Source organism: Solanum pennellii, chromosome 8 (assembly GCF_001406875.1).
Source record: "Solanum pennellii chromosome 8, SPENNV200".
NCBI lineage: Eukaryota > Viridiplantae > Streptophyta > Magnoliopsida > Solanales > Solanaceae > Solanum > Solanum pennellii.
Genome location: NC_028644.1, coordinates 68,191,707 through 68,204,611, shown reverse-complemented (window position 1 = coordinate 68,204,611; position 12,905 = coordinate 68,191,707). Strand labels below are relative to the sequence as shown.

The 12,905-nt window shown below is 30.1% G+C and overlaps 2 protein-coding genes across 2 annotated transcripts in view; both read left to right on the top strand.

The window, feature by feature from the left end:
- Positions 1 to 4,084: 4,084 nt before the first annotated feature.
- LOC107026696 (F-box protein PP2-A13-like) lies at positions 4,085 to 6,550 on the top strand. Its single transcript, XM_015227767.2, has 3 exons — positions 4,085 to 4,523; positions 4,900 to 5,018; positions 5,770 to 6,550. The coding sequence occupies exons 1-3, from the start codon at positions 4,197 to 4,199 to the stop codon at positions 6,191 to 6,193; spliced, it is 870 nt and encodes a 289-aa protein (XP_015083253.1). The 5' UTR covers positions 4,085 to 4,196; the 3' UTR covers positions 6,194 to 6,550.
- A 2,316-nt stretch (positions 6,551 to 8,866) lies between these two features.
- The window catches only part of LOC107026684 (lysophospholipid acyltransferase 1-like), a 10,838-nt gene continuing 6,799 nt past the window's right edge, over positions 8,867 to 12,905 (top strand). The window contains exons 1-4 of the mRNA XM_015227750.2: positions 8,867 to 9,368; positions 10,956 to 11,011; positions 11,601 to 11,821; positions 11,926 to 12,331. Of these exons, the coding sequence (XP_015083236.1) occupies positions 9,064 to 9,368; positions 10,956 to 11,011; positions 11,601 to 11,821; positions 11,926 to 12,331 (988 nt within the window). The 5' untranslated portion in view covers positions 8,867 to 9,063. The remainder of the gene's footprint in view (positions 9,369 to 10,955; positions 11,012 to 11,600; positions 11,822 to 11,925; positions 12,332 to 12,905) is intronic.

Here is a 12,905-nt window from a genome sequence, read left to right as displayed (position 1 = left end):
AATTAAACAAAATGGAGTAATTATTAAGGGTAGAATTGAAAAAAATGACTAATTTTTTTTAATTGTTTAAATTGATTATTAATCTTGAACATTTATTTTTAGTATACGTGCTAAACAATTATGGATGGAGGAAGTATTTTTCAAACAATTAATTATTCTAATTATCATGTCATTTTTTGAATAATACAAATGAGTTATAATTTTAAAACATTATACTATATTGTCATATTTACATTAATTCCATATTATTTGAGGAAATTGATTTCCGACAAAAACAAGTGATAAAAAAAAGTAGCTATAGCTAGTCTCAACCAAATTTATGTCATGATCACATACAAATACAAAAAGGGTGGCAATTTCCTAACTCATATTTTAAATGTACAAATTTTGGTATCTTCTTTTGATTAATAAATAATAAAGACAAAAGGATTTTTAATTATATCTTAATAATTTATTAGAAGAATTTTGAACCTAAACAAAACCTTTAAGGGTGAAATCAGGATTTTAACTATTAGGTGATAATTTTTAAAAGAAAAATTATATTTTCTTTATCATATATTATGTATTTATATTAAAATGTTTAGTGAGTGTACAGGAAGTGAATTGGAGATTCATAAACAAAGCGTGATATTAATCTAGTGACAAAATAATGTAATAAGTTTTATCTATTTCGTGATTTAAGATTTGAATTCTCGTGATTACTAAATCAAGAATATTAACGGTTTAGTGGCAAAGATACGTGTTAAGTTTTATGTCATTTTTGATTGAGGATTCAAATTCTCGTGATCACTAAGTTAAGAGTATTAACTGTCTAGTAACAAAAGAAATGTGTTAAGTTTTATGTCTTTTTTGACTGAGGATTCCAATCCTCGTGATAAGTAAGTTAAGAGTATTAACTGTCTAGTAGCAAAGAAAACGTGTTAAGTTCCATGTCCTTCTTGATTGAGGATTCGAATCCTCGTGATCACTAAGTTAAACGTATTAACTGTCTAGTGACAAAAAAACGTGTTAAGTTCTATATCCTTCTTGATTGAAGATTCGAATCCTCGTGATCACCAACAAAACTGTAAAGGATAAATCTAGAGTATTAATTGTTAGGCGATAATTTAAAAAAAAATTGATAATCTTTATGAATATTTTGTATTTATATTTAAAAGAATCTAATAAATATTTAAAACTATGACTTAGGAAATTCATTAACAAAATATATTATGATTGGATAATAAATTTAACCTCTCTCCCCATTGAAGATTTGAATCCTCGTGATCACCGATTCACATGAAAATATCTATCATATTCAAATCTTAAATATATTGCTGAACATCTTAATTTTGGTAAAATTAATTATTTTTAGACGAATTATCATAATAGTAGATTGAAGATTTAAGTCACGAAAGTAAATACACTTTTTATCCATTCAACTTGCTTAATAAATAATTTAATGACAATACGTATATTTAATTCATTTATTATTTTTATATTGAGTTAGCAGTAAGGGAAAATTATAATATTTTTCAATAGTCTTATTAATTCCCCAATCACACTGACCATAAGCCACGTGGCACAATATATAATGAGCTGTTATCTAGTTTGCTTCTGACTCATACACACGTAGAGGTGGCTAAATACATCCTATTATTGATTTGCCACGTATTACTTCCAAATATTAAAATAATTAATAAATAAATACAATAGACCCCATTTAAATATTTAATTGTCCATGTAACCTAGTATAATATTTTATATTTTGTTGTAAGACTTTAATACGTAAACGGAACATTGATTTAATTTCTATACGTATTTTTTCGTTTATAATATAAAAATAATATACGTAGTTGTTTTCAACAGGATCACGGTTTCATACTAGAGTGGACTTTATATTAATATTAGATTGATAGAATAATAGATTTTTTTTTATATTTTTTTTAAAAAACTACGACTTAAGTTAAATAAAAATTAGTTCCATTTTCTTTTTTATTTCAAATTTTTTACCATAGTTCCTTTTTTCTTTTCTTTTGTGTTTTATGTCCATAGATTAATTGTTTTCTTCTTCCGATAAAATATGAATATATTAAATTACGTGCTTCGATAATATCATCATTTTTTATTATCACGCAAATAAGATAATAGTTGTATATATAATAAGTAAAATAAGTAGTGAGACTATAATTAGAAATTCTTCGCAATAGAAGCATCAAGACATGGTATTTAACAAGTTCAAAGATAATAAAATCATATCCAGAGGGGGAGTCGAAATTAGAATTTAAAATATAAAGAAATAAATATATGAAGAAAAATAAAAAATTTAACGTATATTATGTGTATATTTAATTTTTTTATCATATATAAAAAAAATGTATTTTTTCATTAAAAATAATTTGAATGAACATATCAGCTTTATCTAGCTCAATCCTCTTAAAAAGAAATAAAGTAAGTTCCTACAAGAAATAAGTTCCATAAATTAAAAAACTAAAATCGAAAACTTCTAATAAAAAATAAATAAATTCTTATCATTCTATCGGATCGTTATTAATATATCCAAATTATGCCTACCCGACCGAAAGCGTATGAACATAAAATAAAACAATGAAAAAAAACAACTCATATATTGTGAAAAAGCTATTTTGGACAAAAGTAATAATGCAAATTAATGATTATGTTGTGTTTTTATTTTGTCTATTATTATATTATAAGATTAATAGAAATGTTTATCAACTAACATCTTTATAAAAATGGCAAATTAGTGACCGACCATTTAAATAATAATAATAAAAAGCAATGAACTTGATCATAATGCAATTTATAGACGTGTGATGCACAATATATGTGATGGAAAGTGTATTAATACGATCAATTATTATATCACTAGCAGTAAGCATCTGATTAGTGTTTTATTATCCACTAATTTGGTACTTTAAATCTTTAATTTATGGCCTCAACTATATAGATAATATTTCTGTTACTACTCCTTACGTACTTCCCAAATTTTAAATTATATAATAGAATTAATTGTCATATATAATATTGTCTCTTTCAAAAAAAAAATTACTTTATTATTAACCCTTACTAATAACCCTTCCTTGACGTACACAAATCTTTTCATATATTTATTTAAAAAAATCTTCATGTACACAATTTTTCCAATATTGCTTCACGTAAATAAATTATTATTTTTCATATTACAATCAATATTTTTTATAAAATAATGAAACAATAATTAAAAAGAAAATAATTTATCTATTGCACAATCTTTTAATAATAAAGAATAAAAATCCAATAAAGCATTTTTTTAAATATATTTTTAATATTTAGATAGATGAAATAATAACATTTAGCTTTGTCCTCAATCGCCTAATTTATTTATGATTAACTATTTGTGTCGATAAATAAAATTTATTCTAAAAATATCACTTTTTTTTTTTAAAAAAAAAGCAATACTTATAACCAAATAATCTATTTATCCTAATTTATTTGCGTAAATTTCTAAACTTTAACTCTAAAAAATATTACATAAATCTAGACTGAATGAGATAACAAATACCATTAGTAATTTATACTCCTTATCTTTGCTAATACTTAGTCAAATTTTATCATATGATTCATCAAATCATCCGGTGTATTAATTATCCGTTTCATTTTTCAATTTACTCCTTTTATTCTCTATTAAAATAGTTATTTCATATTTAGTTGATCATTTTATTAAATTATAAAAATATTAATAGATTTTTAAAATTATTTATGTAATTATTTTATTTTTGAAAATGTCACAGTTATTTATAAAGTTCAAAGAATTTTTTAAAGGACGAATTAATAAAATTATCCTTTTATTTATAATATTTTAATATTTATATTAATAAAAGTGATCAACTAATATAAAACGAAGACGGAGAAAATATCAAACTTATTCAATCTAATCCAACTATTATTATGCAATAATACAAGGTATTAAAATTTAAGCGAACTTTTTTAAAAAAATCTAAACTAATTACTACTAGATACTCCCCTAATCTATACACCCCCCACCCCACCCCCTGTCACCGTCCAAATACATATATATATATATATATATATCCAGTCTCCAGCTGTATTTTTTGTCTGTGTTCTTCTCTTTAATACCCATATCACAAGTGTTCAATTTCATTTTCTGGACTGAAGAATTTGAGATTTTTTTTTCTAATTCTTACTGAAAACCCATCATGGGTTCTTCGTTATCTGTGTTGATTCCTCAGTTTTCATCTACTGTTACACAGCAAACTCACCCAAGTCTTGGTGATTTGCCGGAAAGTTGTGTAGCTTCAGTTCTTGTATACATGGACCCGCCTCAGATCTGTAAATTATCTATGCTTAATAGGGCTTTTAGAGGCGCTTCTTCTGCTGATTTTGTGTGGGAATCAAAGTTACCCATGAATTACACCTCTATTATTCAAAGGGTCTTTGCTGATCGAAATTTTCCGGCTAATTTATGTAAAAGAGATATTTATGCTAAGCTTTGTCGACCTAATTCTTTTGATGGTGGCTCAAAGGTACAGCTTTTATCCCTCTTATGCTTAAATCTTCCTTTATAGATATTGGAATTTTCATCAAGGCTCTTAATTTGTGTAAAGGAGGTATATTATATGTATAATCCAGGCATAATATTGTATACAGGCAGAACTAGTAAACAGTAAATTTGTCAGCTATTTGTGTGTAGATCCCTAATTTTTTTTATTTTTTTTTTTGCTGAAAATGAAAATTCATATACGGTTTTCTAGTAAATTTGTACTAGTTTGGTTTGGTGTTGAGGAATTGTTGTTAAAGTGGTAGTATATTAAATTTGAGTTGTAATCTAAATGCTCATTAGTTGTTTGAGGTTTGGAAATTGAGTTTGATGGTTTTATTTGTTTTGTGGGATATGTGCAGAAAGTTTGGTTAGATAAGAAAACTGGAAGAGTTTGTATGTCTATATCTTCAAGTGGCTTGGTGATAACGGGCATCGATGATAGGAGATATTGGAGTCGGATTGAAACTGATGAATCAAGGTGAGAGTTCGAGATTTTCTTGTTTGTGATGTTTTTTTACAGTAAATTGGATGTTTTTGTATTTGTGTGGTTATTGATGTATGTGTTATTAGATTGGCTTATGAACTCCGAATGTTCGTTCATTTGGGGCATTTTCTTCAATAGAAACCCCCTTTCCAACGCGAGTCAACTTGTTTGTTAAGAATACGGCTTCAATCTATGTTGCTCGTACTCTTCAAGATTGTTGTTGTTCTTCCTTCAAAAGTATGCTATTACTTTTGGAGGATCCGACACACCTACCTGTCTGTATTTTTGGAGAGTCCGAACAACTTAGGTTCCAAGTATATGAAGTGGAGTTGCTTAATGTAGCTTTTAATTTGACATTGCAATGTCTATGATTAATTGGTGTTTTATATGCAAATGAGCAAAATTCATGTTTTTTTGCAGTAGTATTATCCTTGTGATCTGATCCTTTGATAGGATTGTTGTTTCCCATTTCATCGGTTATATTGTTGTTTATGCAATGTCTGGATAGATTACATGGTTCAACAAACCCACCATGGTTCAGCATTACTTTTTAGCTTGTTATTTGATGGTTCTCGAGTCATGTTGCTCGGACTTTTGCAAAATGTTCAAGTTTCATCCATAACTAATTGTTGGTCCACATGATTGAGCAGCTTTCGGTTTTGTTGCTATATTCATGTATCGATAACAAGCTAGTACGTCCTCAGACATAACACATACTAATTTCTTCTCCTTTCCATCCATGCAGATTCAAGTCTGTTGCATATCTCCAGCAGATCTGGTGGTTCGAAGTTGATGGAGAGGTTGATTTCCCATTCCCCGTTGGGTCCTATAGCATATTCTTCAGACTACAAGTAGGACGTGCCTCTTGGAGATTTGGACGACGAGTCTGCAACTCCGAGCATGTTCATGGTTGGGATAGGAAACCGGTGCGGTTTCAGCTGTCGACATCAGATGGTCAACAAGCTACAACCCAATGCTACTTGAACGAACCTGGAATATGGAAGTACCACCATGTAGGTGACTTTGTTGCTACGGGTTCAGTAGAACCCATGAAAGTTAAATATTCGTTGACTCAGATAGATTGTACACATACTAAAGGTGGATTATGTGTAGATTCTGTACTGATATGTCCAGTAGAGTTTACAGAGAGGTTGAAGCAGAGTTTTTGATTTGCTGATTACCTGTTGCTGAAGAAGGCTCGTTTGGTAGGAGGGGTAAGGGATATAACTAATCCCGAGATCAATTTTAGGATGAGTTTATTCCATATTTGGTTAGGATAAAATCGCAGGAGATAACAATCGTGGAATAACTCGTTTCTAACCAAACGAGCCCCAGGAGTTGTAGTTCTAGTGCTATCCATAGTTTTTCTGGGTGGTTAGTATTAAGGGATAATTATATATTAGACTGAGGCAATCTGTGTAAATGTGAACAATGGGAACTTTTTATCCATTCATTGTACTGAGTTAATGGATCTGTTACATTGGATACATTCTTTGCACTTTTAATTTTAGCAAAGTGTTATTTGAGCAGAGGGTTTTTCGGGAACCAGGGTAAGGTCTGCGTGCATTTTCGGGACTCTACACAGTTAATATAGTGAGCTTAGACTTGCTTTAATGACCTTGATGACTCTACACAGTTAATATAGTGAGCTTCTGCTAGCTTTAATGACCTTGATTAGAATGACATTTCGCTGTCTCGTATAGTAAGTACTCTCCACCTTTAACACTATTTTTGGTAGACGTTAATGCGATTTTCATCACCTTATTAGAAAAAATGAATTGTTTGACTAAGTTTTATAGAGAAAATAAGTGTTTACTAACCATGATTAGAATGACATTTCGTTGTCTTGTATAATAAGTATTCTCCACCTTCAACACTATTTTTGGTAGTCGTTAATGAGATTTTCATCACCTTATTAGAAAAAACTAAGTGTTTTACTAAGTTTTGGAGAGAAAATAAGCGTTTACGTAATATTTTAAAAAATATTTTTGAAAGTGAACACTTATGAGAATAGAATAATTTTCGAAACTTTGCTCAAACAGATTATCAAAGTATAGATATTATTCCTAGTTTACCTACTAAAATACCACTAGTCTCTACCTAAGACAATACAATTTAAATTAAACTTTTTTATTTTTTTAATTAATTTTTTTTAAAAAAAGTGTCACATACGTTGAGACAAGAGGCGTAATTGATTTAAATAGGAGTGAAAAATCCTTTGATTTCACTAAAAATTACTTCTCTTTTATGCTCAATAAATAATTAATAAACCTGCACTATTATAGATGTGTAGCTGGGCTAAGTTGTAGATGGAACACACGTTAACCTATGTTATAAAATGGGCCTAAAAAATATGGGCCACACTTTTATTAGGTGTTCCAACATAAATTCAGTTGAAATGTGAAAAGCAAAAAAAAAAAAAAAAAAAAGCTTGTTGAAGTTGAAATGAAATGATAATTGAAATTAGTGATTGTGTCTTGAATAATCATTTCATTTTGTAAAAAAAAAATTAAAAATTTGTGTATCAACATATGATAGTTAGTTAAGAGGTAAGTTACGTATTAGATTTTATATAGGTAATATCATATTTGATAGTTGGATAAATTATAAATCTTTTATTCATTTTATTCCTGAATATTGATAAAAGAATAAATTTTATCCTAATTAACTTTTTATCTTAATTTAATACAATAATACTACTTCCGTTTCCATTATATTAATTTCTCTTCACATTTATTGGTAAGCATAAAAATGATGAAAAATAAATAATTAATTATATTTTAAAATTTTAAAATAACATCTATTTTTTAATTTAAATAAATGACAAGTATGATGAACGAGAGGAAACATCAAAATTGAGCTGCTTAGTTTTCATGTCATATTTTTTAAGACCCATTTAATATGAGGGATAAAAAGATAATTGATCTCAAAATTAATTTTATAATAAACTTTTTTCATGTTTAATTGAATAGAATTATAATATTACTTTTTTAAAATTACTTATATCAAAATTAAAATTTAAAATAAAATTATATCAAAATTATAATATTATTGGCATTACAATTAAGAAAAATAACCATCTTTAAACCAAACAAGCTTTTGCTACCACCTAGAAGTTTGGTAGTGGATAGGGAAAACAATTAAATGCACTATTAATTTCCAGTCGATCATACCTAGGTACCTTGGTTTCTCCATCACAAAATAATAGCAAATTAAATATTTAAAAATTATATGAAAATTATTCATAATTAATGTGTATATTTGATTGATTTTATCAATGATATTTTAAAATTATGAATTTGACTACAACATATTTTATGTAGATAAAATAAATTAATTAATTAAAAAAAACTATCTTACTATACATAAATACATTCCTATCATATTTATTAATTTTATCCATACTTCCTTCTCAATAACTAAGAATTTTTTATGTTTTTTTTAATACACTAAAATAGAAAGAGAGACAAACGAAATGAGAAAAAAGGTAAACATATCTAAAACAAACAACTTACAATTAATTTTAATCACATATATATATTATAAGATATATGTATGTGGACTCATTTAACCACATCAAAATCTAACAAGAGTTATAGTATTTCAAATTAAAATGTGTCTAAACATTTAGTTTCTGAAATAGAGAAATTTCTTTGAACTATTTGGAGGTGACACTGTCAATAAAATTTTCTGTTTATTTAAAATTCAAATTCGAAACGTGTGATTAGGGGTGAAATACTCCATCAATGCATTAATATCCATGTGGATCCCATAAATTAACACAATTACAATAATTTACTTTTAAAAGTTAGTTCATCTTCTTAAAAAGTTAGTCAAATTAAATCTCGAAAACTCAACGAAGGGAGGGAATATTTATTTGTATTTTGTTTCGTTGAGTCACTTGTCTCTTTTAAGTTTGTTCAGCGTCTTCTTCAATATCAAATTTTCCAGGCCCTGGCCCTGCAATCTAGATTCAGAATAACTTGTACAGGTATAATTTGTTCAACCAACCCGATTCTAACTCAGATTTTGATCCAATATGGGCTTGCCGGAGTTAGAATCAATGGCACCGGCCATCGGAGTATCGGTGCCGGTGCTCCGTTTCTTGCTCTGTTTCATTGCCACAATTCCGGTCAGCTTCCTACACCGTTTTGTACCTAGCGCCACCGGTAGACACCTATACGCAGCCGTTACCGGCGCTGTGCTGTCGTACTTGTCGTTTGGGTTCTCGTCAAATCTTCACTTCTTTGGGCCTATGCTTCTGGGTTATGCTTCTATGGTTCTCTGTCGTCGTTACTGCGGGATCATCACTTATGTAGCTGCTTTTGGTTATCTTATTGGATGGTACATTATGTTCTCTCTTTGAATTTCATTGATTTCGAGATCCTTGATTTATATAGGAACTCATAAAGCTCTCTTTTTTAAAATTTATTTTGAACTCCCCAAATCACAGTTAGATCTCACCTGGACTTTCCACTATATTGGGGTTGTTTGGTTCACATACTAGTTATGTAAAGATTGTTTTTTTTCTCGATAAGTTTACTACTTACCGGTCACACCTTGCGGTCAATGAAGTGGACTAAACACGGTAAGGTCAAGCTTGCTTAATAGAGTTATCCGGTACGTGTGTTGGTGGAAGGTAGCAGGTATCATGTGAGACTAGTTGAGTTGTGTGCAAGCTGATTGAGACACCATGATTATTTGCAAAAAGAAGTTACTACTTAGTGGTTGCACCTAGTGGTCAATAAAGTGGACTAAACACCTAAGGTCAACCTTGATGGATAGAGTTATCTTTTACTTATGTTGGTGGGAGGTAGTATATACTTGTGGGATAGTTGAGCGGCGTGCAAGTTAGCTCAGACACTACGATTATTTACAAAAGAAGTTACTATTTACTAGTTATGCTGATTCATGGATTGTTCATACAAAGATTAAGGTGTTAAGTATCCCATTTTTGTTCAGTATAGTAGATTAAGGTATAATTCTACTACTAGTTAATGCCAACCGAACACAGATTGTGTACTGAGATAGTGTTTTTTAATCCATCCAACCGAACGACCCTGTATTGTGAGTCCATCTTTTCTAAACTAAGTGGATACATTGGAGACAGTCGACAGGCTTACTCAGCAATTTTGTTGATGAGTTGTAATAGGCAGGGGTCTAGCCCTTTCGGTGCCATAACTTTTTGTCTAGACCTGGATTTATTTGTATAATACCATTGAAATTGTACAAAATATTGAGTTATGAATCCATAACTTAAATAAGGTGAATGGTTCAGTTGTTGGATGCGAGTCATGAACCCATAGAATTAAAATTCTGGATCCGTCTTTGGTAATAGGATGGTCAACGAATTAGTCTAGGTGCACACTAGACCGTTATTAATAGGAAAAGATCCTAATTCCTACTATGTGTGTTCTTTGTTGGGGTTGGCTTTGTTGGTTGGTAAACTTGAAATAATAGAATTTAAAATTTGGCAAGTGTGAAACTTTTGGATTCGCGTGTCAAAAGTTCGACGTTTGAGTTTAGATTTCAGGTTTTGTACCCTGATTATATTTTACCTAGTTGTTTTAGTACTCATCTTGGATTAGTATGTTGTTGACATTGGGATTATATTGCAAGTTCATCTAAATGTGAGGGATGGTTCTTTGTAAATTGATTCAAATCATACAATTTTCAAGGAAGCTTTCTCATATAAAATGGAGGTATGCTAATATGCAAAGCTACGGATAAAAAGTACACTTTGTGATAGGTGTCTCCATTGGCTTAGATGCTTTTGATGGTTCCTTTTTGTTTTGTGATTCCTGTATGGAAAGACTCTTAAAATCTGACGACTCGATTTCCCCTCCTCCCCACCTCAAACCCAAATTACTCTATGACAGAAACCTCTCAATTTCCTTAAGATATTTGACAGTTTTTTGGTACAACTTGCAGCCATGTATACTACATGAGTGGGGATGCATGGAAAGAGGGAGGAATCGATGCTACAGGTAAGCACTGGCTCGATCGTTGGCCTTGCCTCTTTTTCTGTTGAATGTTTTAGTAATGCATAAGAATCATGCCCCTATTTCATTAATGTGTTCAATCCCTATATTTTGATACAAACCAACAAATGCATTCTGAATCAACTGGAAATTTACTTAGTTAGAGAACCAACTCAGATTTATGGGTCAATCACTACACCTGCCTTCCAGTTTTTAGAAATAAAGTCAACCTTTTGTGAAACATCTCAATAACTCTCATATCAAATGTTTGATTTGGACAATCTCAAAATTTACAACATTGATGAAAATGCTCTTGATTCAATGAGAGGGAAACTAATTGGAATAGATAACATGTCGTATTATAAACTAAAGAATTCACAAAATATCATTTTAATTTTTAAATAGATGAAAAAATTAGATCATCCTAGAGCAATGGCCATTTTGTTATTTGACTTTATTTCCGAATGGTGTATTTTCATGTCGTTCAATTTTATTGTTATTGGTAGACTACTCAAAATTACAAAGTTCACTTCTCTTGTTTCTAGATTTCTAGCTAATCCAAAATTAATCTTATTTTTTTCCTCCAAATTTGTAGGAGCTTTAATGGTGATAACACTGAAAATAATTTCATCTGTGATTAATTACCAAGATGGATTGTTGAAGGAGGAGGATTTGCGTGAGGCTCAGAAGAAAAATCGTTTGCTAGAGTTGCCATCATTAATTGAGTACATTGGTTTCTGTCTCTGTTGTGGAAGTCATTTTGCAGGTCCAGTGTATGAAATGAAGGATTACCTTGAATGGACTGAAAGAAAAGGAGTAAGCTAATATCATCATTGTATTGTTTTATTCACTTTGAATTCTGTTGCAACTATTTCATCAAAAATAGTTCATATAATAAACTCATTTATTCCTCCTTTCAGATATGGAAACCTTCAGAGAAAGGAAAACCCTCACCTTTTGGATCAACTTTAAGGGCTCTTCTTCAAGCTGCTATATGTATGGGGTTGTATCTCTATCTGGTGCCTCAGTTCCCACTTTCCAGGTTCACTGATCCAGTATACCACGAATGGGGTTTCTTCAAACGACTGGGTTACCAATATATGGCTGGCTTTACTGCCCGGTGGAAATATTATTTTATTTGGTCAATCTCTGAAGCTTCTATAATCATATCTGGACTGGGTTTCAGTGGTTGGACAAACTCTTCTCCGCCAAAACCACGTTGGGACCGAGCAAAAAATGTTGATGTATTGGGTGTTGAGTTAGCAAAGAGCTCGGTTCAGTTACCACTAGTATGGAACATTCAAGTCAGCACATGGCTGCGGCATTGTAAGTGACTCTCTCTTCTATACATTTACAAGTTGATCTCAAGCTTCAGTTTTGTAAAGCTATTATAGACTAGTAGAACCATTTTGGCTAATGGTAAGAATGTAAATATTTGCGAGTGAGATGCTCTTAGTTACATTCAATTCACTTTAGTGGTAGACATTGTTATTTCTAATATGAGCAAACTTCACACTACCAAGAAGGAAGGTTTTTGTTTTTTTGTGTGTATTTCATTTCGATGATGAAGCATTATTTCGAGAACAAATTATTCGCTCTACAAGGAAAACATAGGATTTTAGTAGTTTATGTTAGGTTATTAGCATTTTAATATTAATATTTAACATATTAAATTGCTTTATTTTGGAGTTATAAGAATGAACATTGGAATGGATGACTTCTACATCATCCATTAGCATTGGTTATCCATCAATGTATTTCATTCTTAATTCCTCCATTACTCCCTTTGTAACCTATGTAACATATGTAACTCCCTTTGTAACCTATGTAACATATGTAACTCCCATTGTAACTTATGTAACCTATGTAACTCCCTTTGCAACCTATGAAACTCCTAAGG